The sequence below is a fragment of the Mesoplodon mirus genome (assembly GCF_964341445.2).
Source record: "Mesoplodon mirus genome assembly, chromosome: 20".
Lineage (NCBI taxonomy): Eukaryota > Metazoa > Chordata > Mammalia > Artiodactyla > Ziphiidae > Mesoplodon > Mesoplodon mirus.
The window spans coordinates 29,640,601-29,667,502 of NC_138996.1; the positions used below are offsets into that span (position 1 = coordinate 29,640,601).

Sequence of the window (26,902 nt, forward strand, 5' to 3'; positions counted from 1 at the left end):
GTTCTGCGGGGACGCGGGCGAGTCAGTCAGTGGGATTACAGGACATAGAGCGGAGCCCCTATTGTGCGCCCTTGGTCCCAATCACAGGGATAGAAACGCACACCAGGGCAGGTGCCCATGGAAAACACGTGAGGAGGTGTCTTCGCGGCTGAGTCAGAGCAGGTGAGACCGTCTGGTTGCTGCTCTGAACTGACGCTCCTCCCCAGGGTTTTCTGTTCTCCTGAGCAGACCACTTCATTCCAGAGAGAGACTGGGAGCAGTGGTGTTTCTTCCTGGGGCGGAAGTCTCCGCCCTGGCATGTGATGGGCGTTTCTCTAAGAATGCCGTTGCAGAGCGTGGGAGCCCTCCTCCTTAGTCTCCCTGTGGTTGGTGTAAGAATGTGCTGCTGAGGCATCGAGAAGCACGGAAGTTCTGGATTTTTTAAAACTGAGACGTGATTTTTTAGGTTTCCAGAGGAATTGGCCTGCAGATTTTGTTTATGAAAATTCAGAACAAGTGTCTCCTGCTGGTCTTTTGGCTCTGAAATGTTCAGTCTTGCCTTGAAGGCTGAGCACCTTGATGTCCGTGCAGCCTCAGGCCTCAGGGCCTGGCTCGGTCCACCCATGAGGTCACATTGCAGCTTTTTCTCCTAGAGGCCATTCCAACTTTATTCTGAATCTATGGGTGGAAATTAAAAAAAAAAAAAGAGTCGAGTCTCTGGAATTTCTGGTGGAAACTGCTTGCAGTGTCAGCTCCCGAGGAAGGCCCCCTGCGTTGCCCCAGCTGACCGGACTCTCCCCCCGGCTCGTCCCGCACCATCCCGTGGCCTCACCCCAGTTCCCAGCCTCGTGGAGCCTCCTGTCGGGGCAGACCTGCCGCGTGGAGTCGTGAAGGTTAAGCAGTGCCCTGCCCTGCGTGGGGCTGGTGCTCGGAAGTGGCCCCTGTGCTTTGACTCACCTTCGCCAGCACTTTCTGCTGATGGGAAGACAGCAGCGTGACACCATCAGATGCTGCCGGGTGCTGGTGGGGACCCACTATGGTCCGGCTCCCGCACGCTACCAGACTCGTCCTCTTCCGCCCATGCGGGCCTGGGCTCTGACCTCTCAGCTGCCCCAGCCATCCTGTCTGTTCTGGCTTCACTCTCTGGAGTCTGGGGGTTAGTTTTCTACCTGCCTTTGTGGCAACTCTTCCAAAGTAAAAGGAGGGGAAATACTGGGCTTAAGAACTGTGCAGCACAGTCTTGGAGTCACTGAGCCGAGTCAGCCAGGCGAGCGCAGGTGCCCGGCTCGGGGTCTGTCTGGCTTCTGTGGGGCGGCCCTCCCGGGTCTCTGAGTAGTGATGCGAGACCGCTGTGTTCCTTCCGCCTGACCGTCCTCCAGCTGAGTTTCTCGACTTCATGGAACTTCGGTCAACACTGGGGGTTGGGTGAGTTGGAAGCCGGACAGGATGAGTCCAGTTAAAGGCTGGGAATCAGGACCCCGTGTCCTTTTTTGTCTCGGCGTGTCCACTGCCAGGTCCACACTGCGTGTCTGTGGCCAGAGCAGGGAGGCTGCTGGCCCCAGCCCGCGCTGATGGCCAGCCCCCGTCTCCAGCGAGGGTGGGGAAGCCAGGCCAGGTGGCCGGGCTGGCAAGAGGTGAGAGAGGCAGGTTGGTGCTGACTTCGAGCTGGAAACCGTGGATGAGCAGGCGTCCGCGCGGGAGCGGGCTCTGGGGCGCCTGGGCTCGCGTGGAATCTGGTTCGTGCTCTGAATTCCACGGAGTTGACTCCCAGTGAAGTGGGAATGAGGGAGCTTCCGAGAAACCTGCCGTAAATATTTGCAGTGTAAACCGTATGTGTCAGTGTCGCTCTGCGCACTGTGAGTGAACAGTTCCGACGATTATTTAGCTCTGCAGCGTCATCAGTTGTCGTTCCAAGACTCCAGGAAGTGGAAACTGTGGCAGTGTCCCAGACGGCCTGAGGGTGCTGTGGCCCTTCAGGTGCTGGACGGTGCCTCTGATTCAGCTGCCCGATGATTTTAGCCATTTTCGTAAATACACATCCAGCCTAAATGCTAAGTACAGTCTGGCTTTTCCTAATAACCCTGTTTTCCCTTTTTTCCTCCCTTCTCTGCACTCCTTCCTGACCCTTTCTCCGCCGTCTCCAAGGACTGCCGCCTTGCTTTATTACTCGAGGTACCTCCTGCTCTGCCCGCATCTGCGCGCGTCCCCAGGAGGCCGGTGCCCCTCAGGCCGCACCCTCTGCTGATGTGCGACTGGCCTGCTTGCTTTGCCATGACCGGGGGTCCCATGAGCTGCCCTGTAGACCAGAGGGAGGGTGTAGGCTTGGCCGCCGGGTCCCCAGCCTAACTGGATCCCAGTCCCGAGGCTGCTTTGTCTCCTGACCTGAGCCCCGTTTCTGCTGCGGGACGCGGTGCTGGGCCCTCTGGTGAGTGGGGTGGGCGGTGCCGAGAGCAGGTCCCGGGGTGGACCCTGACCCATGGCGGGAGGGGAGGAGTGTGGCCAGGACAGGGGCGCAGAGCCCAGTGCTCCCTCTGGGGCCCTAACTCAGGGCGGCCTGTCTCCCCATCCACTGGAGCAGGAATTCCTTCAGGAAGTCTCTCCCCCGGGGAGCCGCGTGGCTGCCTTCATTTTCGTAGTTCTCATCGCTTGCTGTCCACGCACCTTTGTGGTGGGGTCTGGGGCGCGTTTAAACAAGCAGCTGGTGACTTCTGAGCTGCGTTCCCTCCAGAAACACGCCCCGTATGGTAACGACCCACTCCTCCCACAGGACTCGGGCCACCCCTGCACGGCTGCTGACCCTGACAGCTGCTTCACGCCCGTGTCCCCACAGCACTTCATCGACCTCTTCAAGTTCTAAGGGCCCCGCCGCGTCGTGGCCTGGGCAGCGTGGTAGGACGCGTCCTCCGTGACTGAGCCGTGACCTGGTGCCCAGGCTGGAGGGCGTGGAGGGACGTGGAAAGCTGCCCTGGCACCTGCGGGCAGGAGCACCTGTTGTTTCCACCTTTGAAGCGGGGTCAGGGAACCCAGGAAAATCATTTCTACTTCCTTCTTTAAAAAATTCTTTTCTTCTAAGCGCATTAAAATGTGCAACTTTGCATGTTTGTGAATGTGGTTCAAAAAGAGTCTGTATTTTCAGCACCGCATTCTGTGCTGAACTGACACTAACAGCCAAGCATATGCTTCTTAATTGTCAAATGATAGTTCCCTGATTTTGTAGTGATTGGGGGTGGGGATAGATCATTGATCCTTGTAAGGACATTGTGCAGAATATTTATTTTTCTTGAGATGTATTTTAACTGTATTGGTCTTGTCCATATGAATCCTTTTGGATACAGAAGGAACCCAGGGAAGTATGTGCATGTCTTCTGGGTGCTCAGCATTGGGTTGTGAATTGTGCAGACATCCGAGACCCACAAAGGCGTGAGTCTGGGGCTGTGATCCTGGGCTCATGGCCCGATGCTGGCAGGCAGGGGCCCTGACCTGGGGGCCAGCCCAGTGTGACCTGCACTGTACTGCTCTGAATCCCCCTTTGCAGGCTAAGTAATAAATCATGTTTATCTACTGATTTTAACTTCATCAGTTTTGCATCTTACTGAAGGAAGTAGTATCAATGATTTTGATATCATTTATTGAAACCTTTCAAAGATTGTTTTATTTTAAAAATATTGCATGTACATTTTAGAAAATTTTGAAAATAAAGGTTTATAAAAGAATAAAACTTGCATATAACCCTGCCACCCAGAGATAGCTGTGCTTACCAGAAGGAATGCAGGAATGGCCCCGGCAGGTGTAGGGGAGACTGAACAGGGTCAAGGACCCAAGCAAAGTCATTTCTACTTCCTTCTTAGCACATGGAAATTTGCTGTCTTGCATATTTGTAAATAAAGAGTCTGTATTTTCACTACATTCTGTGCTGAACTGACACAGCCAAGACTATGCTTAATTGTCAAATGGTAGTTCCCCTCTGTGTGTATTGGGTGAAAGCTTTTCATAAAACCGTAAACATCATATATACCGTTTTCATTTTATAACCAGCCTTTTTTTCAAAAGTGTTTGTGAAAATATGGTTTTTACTGGCAACGTGGTACCACACAGCTGGACCAGATCACTTTGTGATCAGCATCACCACATGCGCACTTTTGTGCATCTGATGATCTCCTTACGATAAACGAGAAGCAGAACCAGGGAAACAAGGCAGTTGTTTGTAAGGATGTTTCCAGAGCACTGGCGACGATGGAAGGTGGCATCTCTCTCCCCCGAAGATGGACGTGAAGAGGCTGTGAGGTAGGATGTGTCTTCTGAAAGCTTATTGGCGAGTTGTTTCTGTGTTTTTTTTATACGTATACATTTATTTATTTTTGGCTGAGTTGGGTCTTCGTTGCTGTGCGCAGGCTTTCTCTAGTTGAGGCAAGCGGAGGCTACTCTTTGTTGCGGTGCACGTGCTTCTCATTCTGGTGGCCTCTCGTTGCAGAGCACGGGCTCTAGGCACGCAGGCTTCAGTGTTTGCAGCACGCAGGCTCCGTAGTTGTGGCTCACGGGCTTAGCTGCTCTGCGGAATGTGGGATCTTCCCCGACCAGAGCTCGAACCCACGTCCCCTGCGTTGGCAGGCGGGTTCTTAACCACTGTGCCACCAGGGAAGCCCTGTATTTTGTTTTGCTTTGGCAAATTACCTAATTGTGTTCTTTGCCTGTTTTACTTTTGGGGTGTTGGTCTTTTCTGTATTAGTTTCTTCTTAGGAGGACATTAACCTCTTGAAGTGAGTTCTTCTCCCCAGAGAACATTAAAAGTCTTGGGAGAAGAGTCCAGCTGTTCCCCCTATTACTTAGCCCATTTCCACAGGCAGCAGATGTGCTTGGACCCAAAACTGCACACAGGCACTGGCAAAACGTGTAGGTGTGCCTGAGGCCTGCAGCGCTGGGAGGGGCCACGTACAGACACGTACAGAGTTCCAGGCACACAGTTCCTGGGCCCTGATCCCTCATTTACGGAAGATCAGGTGACGTGAACAGGAAGAGAGGGATCGTCCTGAGCTGCAGGTTCGTGTGGCATTTCTGAGTGTGGTTCCGTCAGGGGGCTCACTGGACTCAGGCTGCACAGCATCACTCCCCGCGATGTGTCATCTGCACGCCCTCGACCCTCTCAGGATGGCCAGGAGTGGGCCCAGAGCCGCCCCTGCGGGAACTGCCACCCCCAGGAAGTGGTGTCTGGAAGTCTGTGGTGTCTTCCTTTGCCTTGAGGTACAGTTTCTCACCCGGGTTGTGACTCATGGGCCAGGAGGAGCCACAGTAGGTTCTGCAGCAGGTCCAGGTGCTAGTCTGGGAGTTTCATGGCATCTGTTGTGCATTTGCTCAGGGCTGTCCGTGGAGAACCATGTCTCCTTTAGGGACGGTATTGAAGGATTTGATGTTATTTCTGCTGTAAATGCTGCTTTTAGAATCATGTAGATTCTAACAAACATACAGAATCAAACAAAATGCCCACGTAAGGTGTTTGTATACTGATTTTGTATCCTGTAACTTTGCTGAAATCACTAATTAAACCTAGCGGTATTTTTTTGTATATTCCTTAGGACGTGGATATACATCGTGTCCTCTGCAAATAGAGGCGGCTTTTCACCTTTCCTTCTTTCTTCCCTCCCTCCCTCCCTCCTTCCCTCTCTCACTCCCTCCTTCCCTCTCTCCTCTCCTTCCCAGCTTTCCGGCCAGGCCCCCATGCACGTGGACGGCAGTGCACACACATCCTAGCGTGTTCCTGGGAGGCTCTCCGCCCTTCGCCTGTGGGTGTGGTGCATGCTGGGCATCTCTGTGGACGCCTGTATCAGGGTGAGGTGCTTCCTTCCAGCCTCGCTTTGTTGACGTGTTTTGTTTTGTTTTGTTTTAATCATGAAAGAGTGTTAGATTTTGTCAAGTGCTCTTTCTACGTCTACAGAGGTGGTCGTGTGTTGACTTTTGTATGTTGAACCAACCGTGCATTTTCAGGCCCACGTCCCACGTGGTTTCCATACACGGTTGGTGAGTTTAGTTTGCTGGTTTTACTGAGCATTTTCACAAGAGAGATTAGCTGTGCTTTTCTGGTGAGTCTTTGTCTGGTTTTGGTATCTGGGTGAAAATAGCCTCCTAGAAGGGGCTTGCCTTGGGAGCGTTGCCTCCCATTTTCTGGGAAGGGTTTGTGAAGAATTGGCATGAGTCCTCCTTTAAGAATTAGGATAATTCCTTGGAAACTTAAGTTACTGAGGAGAAGCGTCTGTTTTCAGTTTAGTGACATCCTCCCTTTTGGAAAATCCTTTGCCTTTAACGGGATAGGGTAGTTTTGTCTTAGCTGAGACGTATCTTGGTTAGAGCTCATTTTCTTCATCATGGGGCCTAACCCAGCAATAAACGGGCTGTAAACTTCATCTGCTTTCCTCCATAGTTACAGAAGGAAGTGTGCTGAAAACCGTAGATGAAAAGGCAGAAGCTGTCTTGGCTTATGACATTTCTTTCTTTCATTAACGGTGTGAGAAAATGCATATGCTTCACTCCTCTTCCTTTCCTGTATTCCCCACCAAACGCAGCATCACCCCCACCCGGTGAGATGCCCAAGGATCTGCAAAACTGGGAGGGAAAACCCTGAGGGACCCAGTGATTTCCTGCTGCCGACACCTGCTCGGCTGAAAGGCCCGACAGCCACTTGCTTCTCAGCTCGCACTCCCCTGCTCCTATCTGCGTGTGGTCACGTCTTCTGACCTCACTCCAGACGAGCTCTGCTTTTTGTCCCTTTTTGCAGAGGGAGCAGACCCTCACTTTTGGAGAACAGTGTCCCCTGGGCGCCCCCCAGAATCCCAGCAGGGACGTGCCACGTGCACCTTCCCGACCCGTTATGGCTGGTGTGGCTGCTCCTTCCCACCTCACAGGTGTGACTGCAGTGGCCCCTCGCCGGCACCGTCTGGGTGTCATCGGCACACGCGCCTCTCAGGCGTATTCCTGGGGGGCCTGCCGCCCTCCCCGCCCCCAGCACCGACTCAGGCCCACATGGAGAACAGAGGTGCTCAGAGCACAGCCACCTGAGGACGCGAGAGGGCTTTTCACGTGCCTCTCACTCAGGATGGCGAGATTCTCCACACACAGTGTTCTTCTGTGTCAGACAGGAGACACACCTCAGCTGTGTTGTTTTTATTATTTGGATAAAATTTTCACTTTTCTTTGATAGTCATTTGAGAAATTTGCACAGACCAATGCAAGTAGCTTTTTACTATTTAATCTACATAGAGAATTCAAATGTCATTAAAATTTTTTAATTGCAGTAACATACACATAAAATTTGCCATCTTAACCATTTTTCAGTGTACAGTCCAGTGGCATTAGGTACATTGACATTGTTGTGCAAACACCACCACCATCATCTGCAGAACACTTTTTACCTCTGCAAACAGAAATGGTCCCCATTAAACACTAATTCCCCTTCCCCATCCTCCAGCCCCTGGCCCCCGGCCCCCACCTTGTCTCTGTGGATCTGACTACCGTAGACACACCATGTAACTGGAATCATAAAGTAGTTGTCTTTTCATCCGTGTTGTAGCATCACTCAGGATTTCCTTCACTTGTGAGCTGAATAGTGTTCCATTGTGTGGTTGGACCACATTCTGTTTCTCCGTCTGTTGATGGGCACTTAGGTTGCTTCCACCTTTGGGCTGCTGTGAACATGGTGTACAAATCTCTCTTCTAGGTAAAGGTTTCATTTCGTTTTGGATATATACCCAGAGGTGGAATTGCTGGATCATGTGGTAATTATATAGTTAATATTTTGAGGAACCACCATACTATTTTCCATGGTGGGAGTGTAAAACGGTGCAGCCTCTAACAGTGCCCAGGGGCTCCGATATCTCTACATCCTCACCAACACTTGTTATCTTGTGGGGTTGGGCTTTTTTTGTTTGTTTTTTATAGTAGTTGTCCACATGGTTGGGAGGTGATATCTCATTATGGCTTTGATTTTCATTTCCCTGATGAGAAGTGATGTTGAGCATCTTCTCCTGTGCTTGTTGGCCATTTATGTGTCTTACTTGGGGAAATGTCTGTTCAGGTCCTTTGCCCTCTTTTTAATTGAGCTGTATGTGGCTTTGTTGTTGAATATAGAAAGAACTACTACAACTCTGGACACTAAGTCCTTATCAGCTAGACGACTTGGAAATGTTCTCTCCGATTCCCTAGGTTGCCTTTTCACTCTGTTGATTGTGTTAATTTTGATGTCCAATTTCTCTATTCTTTTTTTGGTGCCTGCACATTTTGTGTCATATCCAGGATTTTCATTGCCAAATCCAATGTCATGAAGCTTTCTCCCTATGTTTTCTTCTAAGAGTTTTATAGTTTTAATTTTTGCGCGTGGCATAATAAGGTAAGGATCCAGCTTCATTCGTCTGCATGTGGATATGTGGTTTTCCCAGCAACATGTGTTGACTGTCCTTTCCCTAATGAACGGTTTTGGCACCCTTGTTGAAAATCATTTGACCAAATATGCCATTATGACTTGGGTGGGGATTGTACTGACTCTATAGATTGCTTTGGGTGGAAGTTTTCCAATCCATGAACATGGGATGTCTTCCATTTATTTGTGTCTTTTTCTTTCAGCCTTTTTCACTGAGTTCATTCCTAAGTGTTTTATTCTTTTTGTTGCCATTAAAAATGGAATTTTATTAATTTCCTCTTTGGATTTTTCATTGTTATTGTATAGACCTGCAACTGATGTTTGTATGTTGATTTTTTGTTGTTGTCTGTAGAATTTTCTACATATAAGATCATGCCACCTGCAAACAGAGAATTTTAATACTTCCTTTCCAATTTGGATGCTTTATTTCTTTTTCTTGCCCAGATGGCTCTGTCTGGTGCAGACTTCCAATCTGTGTGGAACAGAAGTAGTGAGAGTGGGCATTTTGTCTTGTTCCTGATCTTAGAGGAAAAGCTTTCAGTCTTTCAGCATTGAGAGGATGTCAGCTGGGACTTTTTATATGGCTGTATAATGTTGGGGCAGTCTCCTTCTATTCAGAATTAGTTGAGTATTTCCATCGTGAAAGGGTGTTGAATTTTGTCAACTGCTTTTTCTGCATCAATTGAAATGATCATGTTTTTCCTTTGTTCTGTGTATAATAGCGTGTATTAAATTGATTGATCTAATGGTGGATATTGTCTCTTCTTGAAAGTGGGGTATTGGGGTCTCCTACTATAATATAGAGCTGGCTCTTTCCTCAGTGTTTGCTTCATATGTTTAGAAGCTCTAATGTTCACGTATGTTTATGATTATTACATCTTCTTGGTAAATTCTCAACTTTTTAATTTAAACAACATGAAGATGATGAAATTACAGGATTATGGGATTTACTTTAACATAATTCTCTTGGTTGAGGCTAGGGGGTGACTAAAGATAAAACAAGATTGGCCAGGAGCTGAAAACCGTAGAGGGGCAGGATGTGTAGATGAAGGAGCTTTCGCCAGGGTTCAGCAGATTTTCTGTGAGGAGGCAGGTGTTAAATATTTTTGGCTTTTCAGGGCCCACATTCTCTCTTGCAGCCATAGACAATCTATACGTAACTCAGACTTGGACTGCGTGGGGGACATTGATAGCGAGTGTTCCAATTAAACCCTGTGGTATTTCATGTGTCACAGTATATTGTTCTTTTAAGTTGTTCTACCATTTGAAAATATAAACATTCTTAACTTGTACGCCATATAAGTAAGTACAGGGGGATGGCCACATTTGTCCACCAGGCTGTAGTGTGCCAACCCATGATTTATATAATTTTGTTTCTTCTTTTGGATATGTTTGATATTTTCCATTTAAAAACTGAGATGTTACTTTTTCAACATTTGTCACCCTGTTTTTTGATCACAAATGTAATGTATATTCACTGTAAAAAGTTTTGTTAAAAAGCCAATATACAAAAAAAAAAGAAAATGCTACCCATAATTCTACTTCAAGGTAATTACTTAAATTTTGATATCTTTCCAGTATTTTATCTCACATTGCCTTTTGAAGACCTGTAAGCACCCAAATTAAAAAGTGAGAGAAACAAACAGCGAAGTACTAGAATAGAGCTGCGTGTCTCCTGGGGGAGAGCAATGCCCTCCTCTGGGTCCTGCTCACTGGTTCCCAAGGGAAACTGGTCTTCCAGGGGCTTCTGCATGTTGAGCTTTGGAGATTTCTTACAGAACAAAAATTCTTGGCATCCTCCTGCTAGCTCACTGATCCAGTTCTGAGTTTCTAGGGAGAAGAGAATTTTGAAACCCTAGCCTCTAAAGAAAAAAAATACTTTTCAAAAAGAAAACTCAAAGCAAATATTTTTCCCATCACCACCCCCTTCTACATTTATTCAGCTCTCTTGAAAGCTAAAATTCTACCCTGCCTTTATCACTAAATTCTGCAATTCTGAAGTCATGCTGAGACATCAACTTCTAATTACATAAACTTGTCCACCACTTCACTGAGGCCAAAGACCCTGGAGGGAGACTGGCGACCAGATGACAGAGGCCTGGGACAGAATCAGAAACTTGGCAGATACCCAGAGAAAGGACTCATGAGTATCGGAACCCAGCACAAAGCAGTGGATTTGTACAGAAGCAAGTCCCCAGACACACATTCCTGCAGGCGGAGAGAGGCAACTGCAGGCACGTGAGGAGGGAGGGAACTTGTCATCCCCAAGCCCACATCTCACACCTACCTCAGTATGGGCTGAGCCCCTGCAGCAGGCCAGTCACAATCCATACACCATGTCGTGGTCTTGAGGACAAAATTAAAAGCAGCTAAAGAGATATTTTCCAGACAATTGGGAAAACCTGACTGTATATATGGGTATTGGATGATGTTAGGGAATGGTTAATTTTGTGAGGCGTGCCATTGACGTAGTAGTTATGCTGGGGGAATAGCTTCGTTTTTAGAAATGCATGCTGTACGCATTCAGGAGTGAAATGTCATGATGTCTGTAATTTACTTTTAAATGGTAAATATATATCTCAGCTTTGAAATCCTTGATCAGGTAAACACACATGTGAAGCAAATATGACACGTTCAGCAACTGTGGAATCTCAGTGGCTGAGTTGCCCACCACACTGTTTTTACTCTTGCATAGATATTTTCCATAATAACAGTTTTTAAAAACTGAAATGCTTGTCACTTCCAAATTGAAATGTGCTGGGTTAATTATGAAAAATAACCACCACTTAGAGGTTTAGGTGTAATCCGGCCTCCCTTGCACATGCCTGCTGCTACCGGGCTCAGGAGTGGCACACACTGTACAGAAAAAGCACAACTCTTAACACTCCCACACACACTGAGACCCGGGGGCCCCCAACTCCTCAGGACCCACAGTGGAACCGAGGTGTGGGGACTCTTGTTCACAGCTGAGCGTGGCCTTTCCTGTTGTTAAAAGGAGAATGACTGTTTCACTGGGGATGGTTCTTCTCCTGGATGAGCTGTGAATGCACGGAAGCTGGGCGCTGGCTTCCTCACCATCGGGACCCTGGGTGGCTGACAGGTGCAAAAAGCAAAGTCCAGGAGGAGCCCCTTTCCTTGAACCAGCCTCGCAGAGCCTGCAGATCTGGAATAACTTCCCGCTCCGAAGCCCTGGCACCCCTGCTGCCCCAGGAACGTCTCCCAAACTCCGCCAGCCTCTCAGATTCCCGTCCTCCAGCTACACGGCCTCCTCACCCCACTGAATCCCATGCTCCGTCCGCTTCATGAAAATATTTGCCCGGTGCATATGGGCAGGGGGCTCCACCCATCCAGGAGGAACCGCCAGGTGGGGACACCTGCCCAGACGCCCCACAGCCTCGCCTGGCCCTCATTGCTGCATCCCACGCCAGCCACGCCCTGTCCAGCCACGCCTTCTGCGACGAGGGACAAACTGTGGCCTCCCAGGGTCTAGGCCAGCATTTAGACCCCGTCCCTGTCAGTCTGAAGCCAGGCCCTGCATCCCCAACCAGTCCTGGGGACACGTCAGACCCCTCGGAACAGCAGGTGCCTCGGGCTTCCCCACCTGGATCTCAGTTCCTGGTCCAACGAGTGCCTGGGCACAAACACCCTCAGAGCCTCACTATGATTATCTGCAAAACAGGCGCAGCAGCACCGCCTCCGGGAGCCCTGATGGGCCAGGTGCCCCGCAGGAGGCCGGGCGGCACCAGGGAGTGGAGTGGACGGTGCCTGAGACCCTCGCCCCACACCAGGGTCTGAGGTCTCCTCCCTGTCCTCCCTCTGCGAGGCAGATGCACGCGCCACAGCCACGTGCCATCTCTCCCTTGCTGTTCTGTTTAAAGCCACCATTTCTAAATTCAGAATTTCTGCATGAAGGCCGGAGTCGCCACTTGGGAACTGGAACACAGGCACTTGGTCAGAAAAGACGGCCTCTTCCTCACGGGGAAGAAGCCAATTTTCAGTTTATTCCCCCCGTGGCTTCACTGCCAAGTCCCCGTTCTCATCTGTGCAGGTGGGGGGACTCGGGGGCCACAGGCCCGGGCGGGTCGTCCCTCCAGGCCACATCCCCACTCTCGGGAGGACTCGGGAGCCGTGCCCGGGTCATGGTAGCCTTGGGTGTGGCCCCAACAACCGAGCAGGTCAGGGCCCCCTGCAGGGCTGGCCCGGCCACACCTCACCTTCCCATGGCCTCAGGACCAGCCGCAGTGCCCTGACCTGTCCTTGTGCGAACACAGTGGGGAGACGACATGGTTAGAAAAACCCAGAGCAGAGCTGGTTTGCTTGTTAATATGGTCTGTATGCTTGTCTGATATTTCAAAATACCCCAGAAGGCATGAAAAACATAAGAGGTGAAAGTCACCTGTAATCCCTCATCCGAATGCAACCGTTAAAAGGTCTCGTCTGCCACGTCATTCTCCCCATGGGTTTGAGGAAAGTTGGGTGCTGGGCCACTATCTCCGGGGTAACACGATGACCTCGTCAGGGGCACCAAATCCGGGGTGCTACCCAGCTATGCGGGGCTTTCCTTCTAGACCCATTGCGACACCTCATACCCTGGGGGGGGGGTCACCGTTGCGTTCGTCACCCTGTTACTAAAAGACACAGCTCAAATATTTTCCAAATCCTGAGACGGCTCCTTTCGGTAGAAATTTTACATTTTTCAACAGCGGGCAAAATCTGTCAATAGTTCATCACTTTGTTCTGCTATTAGTGAAGACTGGTAATTTTTCATTGCAACGTGACTCTTCACAACATGAATCGAAAGCCATTTAGGTTACAAAGTAGTGCTTTTTCTGAAAACAGGTGCATTCAGCTGGCTGAATGTTAACAGCTGGCCAGCCCCGAGTGGACCAGGCTGGGACAGGATGTGGCTGTCCACCACCCTACCCCACCCCCTGCCCCAGGAGCCCCGAGGGACCCTGCGACCCAGGAGGTGCCCTGCAGACAGTTCTGGACCAGGCTAGGTCCTGTATCCACGATTACAAACTACAGAACACAGCTGTGAGGACACGCACTCACCACGACAGCGTCACGTGCAGGTCACAGCCCCGTCAGACCCTTGTGTTGAAGCAGCAACTAGGAGGTGACGGTGCCTGTCCTCAGGGCACAGGCGCTGGGAAACCCCCTCGGAGGGCGTTCCTGTCCTGCATCCATCACCCAGAACGGCTCTTCTGCCAAAAGAAAGCAGTGGCAGCAGGGGGCCCCTTGGTTAGTCATTCGGCACCGTCTGTGCCCCCTTTGGACTAAAAATTTTATCACCAAGTTCAAGGATTTTTAGCCAATTCATTTCTTTAAAGCTGATTTGTGTTCTGCCCTTCTTTTGTTCAATCCAATACCAACTGAGAACCATAAAATCTAGAAAGCAGATAAATGGCTGGAATTAAATGGGGAGAAAGAAGAGAGAGTCCCCTGGCCTGTGACAACAGTCGGAAAATATCTGGTGACGTACATCCGTGAGTGAGCATCTGAGGTTCAGGGTCTGAAACCACCAGTGGAACCACACGCCCCCAGAGGCAGGTGGAGAGCAGGACGAGAGCAGGAGTGGGTGAGGTGGGGGGGAGGGGAGGAAGGGGACGAGGGCAGGGACAGGCCAGGAGACCAGCGAGGGGAAGGCAGAAACACGCACACCACGGGAAAGGAAGGTGGTGGGACTCGGACGTGTCACCTGGCGTGAGACGGCATCGTGGTCATCCAGTCCCTAAGGGAGGTCAGGGTTTCTCTCCAGAAGAGGCCACTGTTTGGGAAAAACAGATGGAAACCTTTTTACAAGATGAAGATGATTAAGTAAAGAACGTACTCCTATCAGCTGGGTGCTGAGGGGAGGCTTGCTTCAGGCTCTAACTCCTGAAGTCACTGCAGTAAAATCAGAAGCGGGGCCCAGGGCAGACGCAGCGCCTGCTGTTCCCAAACAGCGTCCATTCAAATACACAAAAGATACATCCCGACAGCTGAAGTTGAAGTTGGTCGTTTATTTATGAGTCTACACATTTTGTTGGCATCTTAAATGAGGTTGAAAGTGTCGAGAACGGGTACCATCAGCTCTGAGTGACTGAGTCACCGGAAGCAGATGCCAGTAACCGTGCAAACTAACAGTCAGAGTATATAAAGCATGTTTTATTTTTAAAAACCTCAGCAATAAGAATTCAACCTTCTTTGAAGCCAATCATTTTCCTGTTAAAAACGGCAGACACTTCACTCTAAGACACAGAGAAGCTATGTTTTTACAGAATTCAAACAAACCTGTTCTCTCATCAGCCAGTGAACAAAACAAAGATGCTTTGGTAGATTCTATCAAGAAAAAATATCTTTCCCCCAAAGCATACCAATAAATATTTATATTAAAACCCACATGTATTTTCGTTTAATCAGACACAACAGAAGAAAAATTCATTTTTACGTTAATCTTTGTAGATAAGTGTGATTTGTGTGCATATTCCAACCCCGGTCTGGTTTTGAGGAACAACGGTATGAAGAGCTGTTCTGCCGGCTGGGCACCACGGGGGTTTCACAGGCACTGAGCGTTGCAGCGCACGGGCACAGGCTCCCCACGGTGAGGACGCTGTCCCCACCCCTGCGCTGAGCTCCCTGCCTAGAGCCTCGGACACGAGGTCTGCGTCCCTGCACCGCAACACAGGATTAGCCCAAGACAAGCCCGCGGCTCCTGCTTTAAAAGCCTCACGTAAATGACGGTCTGGAGCTCGTCTGCAGCCACAGCAAGCGTCTCTTTAGGGAGAAGGACTACAGTCTATGTACTGAACTGTTTACCTGAAGAAACACGGTTTTCAGTTCCGGTGTTAACCATTTCAAGGTTCTAACGCAAACTGGATTTTACCACCACTTACATGTCCCCCTTTAAAGGCTCAGTGAAGTAAACTTCTTGTCTCTTAGGAAAAGACGGACATAGATGACTGATGGATGCTACATAGACAGAGAGAGAGAGATGGTTAGAGGACAGGTAGACATTGTACACGGATGGCTGGAGATGACAGTGTAGACAGATGACTGGTTGAGAAATGACAGATGACAGGCAGACACTGTCACCCCCCGAGTCCACAGAAATGCTAAATGACACCCCCTTACGTGGAACAGCACAGAACTGAACACTGAGGACAGTGGCTTTTAAAGAGGAATGCACAGTGTAACTGGAGGTTTTTGTTTTTAACCAAAAAACCCCTATACCTTCTCTGTGAAGCCACCGTGACCTGAGATAGACACGTACTCCTGTGGATCAGAGCTGTCCTGCTGAGGACACACGTGCACGGGTACCCGACCAAGGGGCCAGTCTATCAGGGAGGCAGAAAGCAAGTCTGGAGACACACGAGACGCCTCAGTGACGTGCCCAAACCAGCCAGTCTCTCATTTGGAAAAACAAAACCCTGGGTGTTAGAGAAGAGAGGCACTTTCATCATTTTACATACAGTTTTAACTCTTAACGAGCAAGTTATCATCTTCCAAACAAAATTAAGTGTCAAGTTACTAAAACTGATCCATGCTTTATAGCATTCTTTAATCTGCAATCAAAAACAGAGAACAAAGTTTTAGAAGAAAGTAAGATCAATATTTAAAAGTTCAGGAAAAGTAAAAATAAAACCTCAAGATAAGAGCCACTGTCACCATCTAATGCGCTTACGGGAGGCTGGAGATGAAGATGCGTTTGCAGACAGTGCATTCACGCTGATCAGATACAGCCTTCGCTTCTCCAGGGTTTATTCTGCTTGCATATTTCAAAATTTAGTACAAAAGAAGAGTTAACACAATGTAACACGACCTTTGGAAGATTCATTTTACACCTGGATTGCAGGTTTCTGGCAACAGAAGAGAACTGCGCAGCTGCTACATTCTTGTGTCATAGACTACACATATGTGCTACATGCAGAGAAAGGGATCAAGTCACGGAACAAAAAACTGCAACCGAGGACACAGGAAGACGGTTTTGTGGCAAAATGCAAATTACCACTGGACAGCAGCAAACCTCAGGTCTCCAGTCTCAGCAACACTTGGACGACAGGAGGACGTTTCCACATAAGGCAGTCGACGTGCGGTCCCTGTTCGTGTCCACCGAGGAATTTCCTACGTAAGCGTTTGAAGAGGGAGAGTCCACGTAGAACAGCACAGGGCAGGTTCTCTGCACGTTTCATCTGGGAAAGACCAAACTTGATACTCTACTGAAAAAACACTGTGATACAGCAAACTCTAGGAATCTGAATGAAATGAGATACAAAGGTGCAAAATCAGGCAGATCTTGGTTTGTGAACTCGCAGGAGTGGGGCCGTCACTCCAGCTCCTCCCAGTCGTCCGTCAGGTGGCCTCTGCTCTGCCGACGGATGCTCACCAGCTTCCCCGCTGACCTGAGGCTCCAGCGCGAGCTGTTCCCGGCGCTGGCCAGGCTGGTGTACTTGGTGGAGCCCCTGGCGTCCTCCTCCCAGCCTGGCCCAGACAGACGGTCACTCATGAGGTCGCCCGAGTCGGCTGCCACATCTTCAAGAGCAAGTTTTGGAGGCTCCCAACCTTCGATCTCATCTGGTTTCTTAGACTGTGTATTCTGTTTCAAAACCAAATTGTCCCAAAATCCAGACTTCTTCTCCATCTTCAAGTCTTCTTTTAATCGTAAGTTAGTTCTACAGGAGACGAAAGAGTTAAGTGTTGGTGATCAATCATCTCAGAGCCTCAAGTTGTGTTTATTTTATAAAATAAAAGGTTCTTTTTAAAGTCTTGTTTGGAAAGCTCACAGAGATTTATATGTAAAACTTGAAATATTAATATTAATAAGGAAAAATCAGCCACTACACATGATTAGGGAAACTTGTGAATGCTGTATTTAAGGTACCACACTTGGCAAAATGCAAAGTCACTCTCAGAAGAGAAAAAAGCGGACTGTCTCAAGGCCACACGGAAGGCCGAGCTCGTCTCTGAACCAACCTGAGAAAAGAAGCCCCAGGTCCAGATTCAGAAAGGGGGGTTACTCCATTTACCACAGGTTTATTCACAGCTGCAGCGCTGTGCGCTCCGAGGAAAACACGGCCGACTGTGGAGGTGGATGCTCACACACGACTCAGAGCTCTGGCCGCGGTCCCCCAGCCTGGCTGCTGGGAGCATCCCCAGGACATGGGTAAAAACACTGGCGTCCAGGCCCGACCCCTTCAGAGTCTCATTTAATTGGACTGAGGGGCCAGGACACAGGTGAGTTTTCAGGCCCCCCATGAGCTGCCACCCTGACATCCAAGAGGACCGACTTACACAGTCCCTGCAGAGAAGGCGCATGAGGTCATGACCATGGGGTCAGAGGCAGGGGAGGGCCAGACAGCGCTGGCAGGTCATAAGTGCTGCTGAGGCACCCGGTCCTCGGAGGAGAAGCCTCTCTACGGTCAGACTCACCAGGAGTCACCTGCCACTGGCAATTCTACTAGGTCGTCACTGAATTTATATTTTCATCTTTAAAAACACTTTTTTGTTGTTGTTGGCCACGCTGCATGGCTTGTGGGATCTTAGTTCCCCAACCAGGGATCAAACCCGGGCCCACGGCAGTGCAAGTGCAGAGTCCTAACCAGTGGACTGCCAGGGAACTCCCTAAATACATTTTTTAAACTTTCAAAATATTTATAATAAACTAGCAGCACTGTCAGCCTAAATATATTCAATTTTCTAAAATCTTTAAAATTTATTTATTTTTGGCTGTGTTGGGTTTTTGTTGCTGTGCACAGGCTTCCTCTCGTTGTGGCACGCAGGCTTCTCATTACAGTGGCTTGTTGCAGAGCACGGGCTCTAGGTGCGTGGGCTTCAGTAGTTGTGGCACACGGGCTCAGTAGTTGTGGCTCGCGGGCTCTAGAGCACAGGCTCAGTAGTTGTGATGCACAGGCTTAGTTGCTCTGCAGCTTGTGGGATCTTCCCGAACCAGGGCTGGAACCCGTGTCCCCTACCTTGGCAGGCAGATTCTTAACCACTGCGCCACCAGGGAAGCCCCAGTTTTCTAAAATCTTTTACAGTTTACAGTCAATCTTTGCATTTTTAACTGGGTTTTTTTTCTTGATTTTCTGAAACTACTACACACCTTAAGCATGACTACAGGCTGCTTTAAGACTCATAAGTTCTATTTACTGTTAAGTTTGAGAGCTGGTCAGAGAAGCTTTTTTTTCCACTTTTTCATAATCTTTCTAAGTGCTTACTGTCAAAATCAGTACAACTCATTTCTGCCTCCTCACGCGGGGAAGGAAGCCTTGAGCGTCCCCGCACACAGCCCTGCTCTCCACCGCCTCTGGAACGGCTGCCGTCCAGACAGCAGCTACTCACCCTCTGGACTTGGGGGATTTACATCTTTCCAGCAGGTGCTGCTCATCATCCTTGTTAAACAGCGAAGTCACTTCTTTCCAGCCTCGGAAACTCGCTCCCTGAACCTAATAAAAGGTTAAGAAAAGATCACATCTGACAGTAAATAAACAGGTCACAGCTGTATTATGCAGTAACTGTGGGGCTGACATTCAGCACAGAAGCTGGCACCAATTTCCTTACCTGCCGTATCCGCACAGGGACTTTCCCCATCAGTTGCAGGTAATCTCCGTTACCCAGTGAGGACAGTGGGTAAACCCACCCATGTTTAATAACGGACGATCAGTGACCACACTTCAGCCAAACCAGGTCGGGATGGTGGGGCTCCTGACACGAGGTGGGGGGCTGCACCAACCTCCAGGTGGACTTTGAGAAGAAACCATGCGTTTTTGTTTATTCTAAGACAAATGATTTTGTACTTTTTCATTTCTGAAATCAGGATGTAATTAACGCCTGGCATCTTAGATTCAAAGAGATACAGTAATAAGGGAGGAATGGAGAAAAGGAAGGACATCTCCAGAAGTCTCGTGTCAAGTGCCTTTACAGTGAGCCACTCTGATGTCCCTGGAGCCCAAAATCACCAACTGCAGCTGGTTTTCTTTGAAGGGGATGGAGGAGGGCATCTCCCATAGGGCAGACGTGGGTTTAAATGCTTTGAAACGTTAAAAGTGCAGCAGCACTGAAACCTGAACCAGGAGGCCGCAAGCGAGCACTGGTGTGAGACCATCCACAGAACAGGAAACGAACAGCTTGCGACCCTGCTGCGCTCGCCCCTCCAGGGCTGATTATGTCTCGCTGAGGGCTCAGATGATAGTTGGCATGTTTTTTAGCAATTAAGCATTTTTTAATTAAGGTGTCTACATTTTTAAAGACATAATACTACTGCACATTTAAAAGACTACAATCTAGTGTAAACACAACTTTTATACACGCTGGGAAATCAGAAACTTGGCATGACTTGCTTTACTGCAGTGATCTGGACGGAACCCACTCTCTGCCTGTGCAGCAAGGTTGTTGAGAGAGTACATCCTACGTTGTCATCACAAGGAGACAAACCTATTTCCTCCTTTTTCCTGTATTTACACGAGATGATGGGTGGTAACTAACCCTAGCGTGGTCATCACTTCCTGGCGTATGTCAGTCACGGCATCATACCACACGTGTGGAATTTACACAGTGAGGCGTGTCAGTTACTTCTCAATAAAACAGGAGAAAAAAAGAGTTCTAGGGCAACCACTCGGTAGCCTACAGGAGAAACTTACCACAAATCACTGAGATGATCTAAATGAGACGGTAAGTCTTAGATGTGGGCCCCAGAGCTTGAAGGGAACTGAAAGGAGCGTCTAAAAACATTTACAATAATAAAAACCTCACCACAAACCACCTGTGCCCCTCAGCCCGGGAGGCCCCAGGCTGCGGGAACGTGTCACCGGCTTGGGGCGTTCTCCCCCTCCTCCCCTCTCCTTGGCCTCTAAACGCCCCCTTCCCATCTCCTTCTCACCTGTAATTGGGAAACACAGACGCGCTCGCCCTCTGGGCAGGTGCAGGGATGCACGTGAGGCGAAGAGCCCTCTGGGTGTCACCCCCCACCTTTCCGTGGAGAGCATAAGGGCCCGTGTCGGACCCTGAGCTCTAACAAACCTCCCCCACACCTCCCGCTGGACACTGCCCACCAGGCTCGCCTCCACCTTGCCGCCCCTCGAGAAGGACAGCCTTCTTCCCGCCTCTCCCTCCATGGGCTGGCCTTGGTGCCCCTAGTCCGGCCGGGCTCAGAACCTGTAGGTGACCCCGCCCCCTTGGATGCCACATCTGTCCCCGGTGTGTGAATCCAGGCCTCTGGTTGTGGGGAGGACACCTGTCCCACTGCCACACGTCACTCAAGGGCTGGCAATACCTGCCAGGTGACATAAGAGCGAGGCTCCACGTCCCCAACAAGCAGACATCCCAGGTCACAGCTGACACGGCACCTGGAAGAAATCAAAGAGACCAGGTGCAAAAACCTCCCTCTGCTGGCAGGTAACTACTAAGTGACAAGTTATGGCACATCTACAGAGCAGTAGGAGTTCTGAGTGGTGAGCGCTCACGTACAGTGTGGGGCAAACAGCCCGCTGGCAGCCTGAGGGAAACCCACCCTGGGCCAGGCACATCCTACAGGAGCACGGCCATCCCACTGGGCTTAACGATCCCAAAAGAATGTGTCAAAGCCAGACCGCTCCTTCACGGACAAACCTGCTCTGCCTGCAGTGCCCACGTTTACACCAGAACCGCACCCTGAGAGGGACACGGGGATGTCACCCACAGACATGACTGCAGCCACCCAGCAGGTCCCAGCCCAAGGGCTCTGCCCCTGATCTCAGGGAGGCTTCCTTCCACAAGCACCACATGAAGGGTGCCTGTGGACGTGGAAGTGCTCCTGAGCTCAACTGGAACCGTGGGCTGTGTGGAGTGCAAGTGCCATTCGCAGTGTGGGGTGAGGAAGTTTCCATCCTCAGAGGGCAGAGGTGACAAACTCAAATGCTTCTTGCAGTCAGAAGGGCCAGGGGTAAAAAAATTCTTTATAAGTGACAAGAGGGCCAGGGGGAAAGGGACGGCCCCAAAATAAAGACGAACATGATACGCTATGAAGCTCTGAGCGGTACCCAAGAAGCTGTCCAAAAGAGATGAGAAAATGAATTTCAGCTCCGAACAAGGAAGAATTACTTTTCCCTGTGCCCATAACTCAGTTGAAAAAAGTACTTCACGCCCCGTGGGAGGAACATCTATGAAATCCTAGAAAGTTGTCATCTGTAACTTACCAAAACTTGTTCTGTTGGAGCAATTTAGCAGGAGGGTCTCGTCACACCTCGTCTACTGCCCTGCGTGAGCACAAAGCCCGACGGGGTTCTCCGGGCCTCCCGCTCTGCCTGGGCAGAAAGGGAATTCACCGCACTGCCCACGGCTGAGTAAAGCTCCCAGCCTTGCCAACCAGAGTCCCAACAGGCAGAGCTGATCACCCACAAAGCAAAGCCAGCAGCAACATCCAACAAGGGAACTCGGGGCGTGGGTCAGCTTGAGTCAAGACCACAGAGAGCCTTACCACCTGCTGCCCCTGGGAGGGGACACTAACCCACCTCCCGCCCACGGCTGAGTACAGTCTTCAGCCCACCTGACCAGGGGCCCTGAGCAGAGCACACAGGAGGCTGTGCTGTCTATCCAGCAGCCCTGCTTACAGTGGCAGCTGAGTGGAGGGCACAGCCCGAAGTTTTTCCCTTCTGCAGAGCAAAACCAGTGGCCCCGTCTAGCCGGGGAATTCAGGCACAGTCCAGTCTGACTTGGGATCCCAAACACGGAGCTGGGCAGACCCTGAGGCCCACCCTGCTGCCCCACCAGGGCACAGAAGCTAACGCACAGCCCCCTCTACTGCTGAGGATAGCGTCCCATCCTGGCTGTTTGTGGAGCCTAACCGGAGAACCCAGGCCCCTGCAGTCCCTCTTACAGTCTCAACTTGGAAAAAGAGCCAAGCCAGCCAACCTGTCTGAATGCTGTCAGCCAGCAGCAAACCCCCCCACCCCACCCAACACGACCTCAGGGCCCAGGGCTCAGACAGTGGCCTTGCCCCAAAGTAAACATGCATAGCAAGCCCCATCTGCCTAAGCACGTTAGCAGCTGACAGGTCCAGAAACACAAACTAAGCTGCTCAAGAACTGTCTCTAGCAGAGAATCTATAAGGTCTGGAAGAGGAACCCACTCACTCAAAAGCGCAGAAAACAACGTAAGGAATCAAGCATCACAACAGCAGGTAAATGTCACACCACCAAAGGGAACTAATAAAGCTCCAATAACTGACCCTAAAGAAATGTGATATCTATGAACTATCAAAGAATTCAGAATAACCCTATTAAAGAAGTTTAGTGAACCACAATAACACAGACAACTAAATGAAATTAGGAAAACAACACATGAACAAAACAGGAAGTTCAACAAAGAAGTAGACACCATCAAAAACAAAAACAAAACCACACACCAGAAATCTTGGAACTGAAAAACACTCACTGAACTGAAAAATTTCAATAGAGAGCTTCAAAACTAGCCTTCACAATACAGAGAAACAATTGAAACGATCTGTGACCTGGAAGACAGGACAGCTGAAATTATCCAGTCAGAGGAGCAAAAAAAAAAAGAAAGAATGAAGGAAGCCAGAGGGACTTGTGGAACACAGTCAGAAATAACAATATCCACATTACAGGAATTCCAGGAGAAGATAAAGGGACAGAAAGTATATTTAAAGCAATAATGGCTGAAAATGTCTCAAGCCTGGGGAGAGAAATGGATATCCAGATCCATGAAACCCAAAGGACTCCAAATAGGTTGAACCCAAATACATCTACATTGAGACACACAATTAAATTGTTAAAAGTCAAAGACAAAGAAACAGTTTTGAAAGCAGCAAGAGAAAAGAGACAAGTTACATACAAGGGAACCCACTACCCTCCCCCAATAAAACTATGGATAGATTTCTAAGAGAAACTTTTCAGGCCAGGAGAGGATGGGATGATATATTCAAAATATTTTTTAATTATTAAAATTTTTACTTTATTTATTGAATTATAATTAACATACATTATAAAATGTTATAAAATATTAAAAGAAAAAACTGTCAACTAAGATTTCTATACCAGCAAAACTGTCCTTCAGAAATAAGGAGAGATAAGGACTCTGCCAAACAAACAAAAGCTGAGGGAGCTCATCAGCAAAATAAAAGGAATCTAATTAATATAAAGACATATGAAGGTAGTGTAAACCTCACTAGTACAGGTAAATTTACAGTCAGAGTTAGAGTCTGTAATATGGTAATAATGGTGGTGCATAAATCACAACTCTAGGGCTTCCCTGGTGGCGCAGTGGTTAAGAGTCTGCCTGCCGATGCAGGGGACATGGGTTCGTGCCCCGGTCCAGGAGGATCCCACATGCCACGGAGCGGCTGGGACTGTGAGCCATGGCCGCTGAGCCTGCACATCCGTAGCCTGTGCTCCGCAACGGGAGAGGCCACAACAGTGAGAGGCCTGTGTACCGCCAAAACAAACAAACAAACAAATCACAACTCTAAACGTAGGAAAAAAGTACTAAAAATAATCATAACTACAATAATCTGTCCTTGGATATACAACATAAAAATATGTAAACTATAATATCAGTAACCTAAAATGTGAGGGGGAAAAGAAATAGAAGTTAAATACTGCCTGCCAATGCAGGGGACACAGGTTCGATCCCTGGTCTGGGAAGATCCCACATGCCACGGAGCAACTAAGCTCGTGCACCACAACTACTGTGCTCTAGAGCCCGCGAGCCACAACTGCTGAAGCCCGTGTGCCACAACTACTAAACGCTGCATGCTTTAGGGCCTGCGTGCTGCAACTACTGAAGCCCGTGTGCCTAGAGCCCATGCTCCGCAACAAGAGAAGCCACTGCAATGAGAAGCCCGAGCACCACAACGAAGAGCAGTCCCCACTCGCCGCAACTAGAGGAAGCCTGCGCGCAGCGACAAAGACCCAAGGCAGCCAAAAAACAAGGAACAATGGATCTATGACATAGCCAGAAAGAAATTAACAAAGTGTCTTGCCTATCAATAATTAAATATAAATGCACTAAAGTTTCCAATCAAAAGGCACAAAATGACTGAATGGATTAAAAAAACAAGACCCAACAATATGCTTCCTACAAAGAGACTCACTTTAGCCTTAAAGACACACATAGGCTGAGAGTGAATGGATGGTGGAAAAAGATACTTCAAGACAAAATAGACTTTACCAAACAGGGACAAAGAAGGCCATTATATAATGATAAAGGGGTCAGTCCATCAAGAAGATACAATTAATATTTAAGTACCCAACATTGGAGCACATAAACGTATAAAATAAAAACTAACAGACCTAAGGGAATTCCCTGGCAGTCCAGTGGTTCAACTCAGCTCTTTCACTGCTAAGGGCCTGGGTTTGATCCCTGGTTGGGGAACTAAGACCCCACAAGTCACGCAGTGTGGCCAAAAAAGCAAAACAAAACTAACAGAGCTAAAAAGAGAAATAAACTGCAATACAGTAATAGCTGGGGAAGTTAATACCCCATTCTCAACAATGGATATAGATCATCCAGACAGAGAATCAATATGGAAACAGTGAGTCTGAACAACACTATAGATGAAATGAACCTAACAGACACATGCAGAACATTCTATATAGCATGACAGCAAAATACACATTCTTTTAAGCACACATGGAACGTTTTCTATGACCATATGTTAGGCCACAAAACAAGTCTGAGCAAATTCAAGAAGGCTGAAAGCATGGTAAGTATCTTCTCTGACCCCAACATATACCATCAGTAAGAGGAGGAAAACTGGAAACTGCATGAATACATGGAGACTAAACAAGGCTCTCCTGAACAACCCACAGGTCAAAGAAGATATTAAAGGGGAAATAAAACTGTTAGCCTGAGACAAACAAAAATGGAAACACACCATACTAAAACTTACAGATGCAATGAAAGCCGTTCTAAGAGACAAGTTCACACAGAAACAAGGAAGATCCCGAATAACATAACTCTGTGCTTCAGGGAAGTAGAAAAAAAGGAACGAACTGAGCCCAAAGTTAGTAGAATAAAGAAAATGATAAAAAGAAATAAATGAAATAGAGAACAAGAAAATGATAGAAAGATTTACAAAACTAAGAGTTGGTTCTTTGAAAACATAAACAAAATTGACAAACCTTTAGCTAGACTCACCAGGGAAAACAGAACCAAAATCAACAAAATTCTAAATGAAAGAAACATTACAATTGATACCACATAAATATAAGGATCATAAGAAGCTACTATGAAGTTACAACTCATCACAGAAAAACAAACAACCATAAGAGAATACTATGAACAGTTACATGCCAACAAACTGGACAACAAGATGAAATGGAAAGATTCTCAGAAACATATAACCTACTGAGACTGAATAAGAAGAAATATAAAATCTGAACAGACCATTTACTAGTACGGGAATTAAATCAGTAATTTAAAAAATCTCCCAATGAAGAGAAGTCCAGGACCAGACAGCTTCACTGGTGAATTTTATCAAACATTTAAAGAAGAATTAACATTAATTCTTCTCAAACTCTTCCAGAAAGTCAGAGAGGAAGGAACACTTGTAAACTCATTTTTCAAGGCCAGAATTACCCTGATATCAAAGTCAGAAAAGAACAGTGCAAGAAAAGAAAAATTATAGGCAGGCCAATTTTCCTGATGAATACAGATGCAAAAATTCTCAATACTAGCGAACCAAATTCAGCAGCACATTAAAAGGATCATTCACCATGATCAAGTGGGATTTCCCTGGGATGCAAAGATGGTTGAAACACACAAATCAAATAAGTGTGATACATCACATTAATAGAAGGAAAGAAAAGAAATACCATCTCAGTAGATGCAGAAAAGGCATTTGACAAAATTTTCAACATTCATGATAAAAACTCTTAAGTATGGAAGGAACATACCTCAGCATAATAAAGACTACAGATTAAAAGCCCACAGCTAACATCATACTCAATGATGAAAGGTTGAAAACTTTTCCCCTAATATCAGGAACAAGACAAGGATGTCCACTCTCACCACTCTTATTCAACACAGTACTTACTGGAAGTCCTAGCCAGAGCAGTCAGGCCAGAGAAATAAATAGAGAGTATCAGAATTGGAAAGGAAAAAGGAAAACTGTTTCTATTTTCAGAATCCATGATTTTATATACAGAAAATCCTAATGACTCCACCAAAAAAACCCTGTTAGAACTAATCAATGAAGTCAATAAAGCTGCAGGTTACAAAATTAACATTCAGGACTTCCCTGGTGGCGCAGTGGTTAATAATGTGCCTGCCAGTGCAGGGGACACGGGTTTGAGCCCTGGTCTGGGAAGATCCCACATGCCACAGAGCAACTAAGCCCATGCGCCACAACTACTGAGCCTGCACGCTATAACTACTGAGCCCTCGTGCCACAACTACCAAAGCCCACATGCCTAGAGCCCGTGCTCCGCAACAAGAGAAGCCACTGCAATGAGAAGCCCACGCACCGCAGCGAAGAGTAGCCCCCGCTCACCTCAACTAGAGAACGCCTGTGCACAACAACAAAGACCCAACACAGCCCAA

At 48.2% G+C, this 26,902-nt stretch overlaps 2 protein-coding genes across 11 annotated transcripts in view; one reads left to right on the forward strand and one right to left on the reverse strand.

Annotated features, from left to right (window-relative positions):
- The window catches only part of FBXO25 (F-box protein 25), a 60,873-nt gene extending 46,587 nt beyond the window's left edge, over positions 1–14,286 (forward strand). For 2 of the 4 annotated variants that reach the window (XM_082608402.1, XM_082608400.1), the window contains exons 10-12: positions 2,125–2,151; positions 2,747–4,263; positions 4,820–14,286. In XM_082608402.1, the coding sequence (XP_082464528.1) occupies positions 2,125–2,151; positions 2,747–2,836 (117 nt within the window). In that variant the 3' untranslated portion in view covers positions 2,837–4,263; positions 4,820–14,286. Of the gene's footprint in view, positions 1–2,124; positions 2,152–2,746 lie in introns of all 4 variants that reach the window. The other 2 variants (XM_082608403.1, XM_082608401.1) reach the window with 2 other exon arrangements.
- Positions 14,287–14,368: 82 nt separating this feature from the next.
- Positions 14,369–26,902, reverse strand: part of TDRP (testis development related protein) — a 129,249-nt gene continuing 116,715 nt past the window's right edge. For 2 of the 7 annotated variants that reach the window (XM_082608405.1, XM_082608410.1), the window contains 2 exons: positions 18,707–18,810; positions 14,369–17,037 (listed from right to left, as the gene is read on the reverse strand). In XM_082608405.1, coding sequence (XP_082464531.1) covers positions 16,692–17,037; positions 18,707–18,810 — 450 coding nt within the window. In that variant the 3' untranslated portion in view covers positions 14,369–16,691. Of the gene's footprint in view, positions 17,038–18,706; positions 18,811–18,925; positions 19,980–20,004; positions 20,086–20,243; positions 20,607–20,636; positions 20,710–21,537; positions 21,656–26,902 lie in introns of those variants that run through there. The other 5 variants (XM_082608406.1, XM_082608408.1, XM_082608409.1 and 2 more) reach the window with 5 other exon arrangements.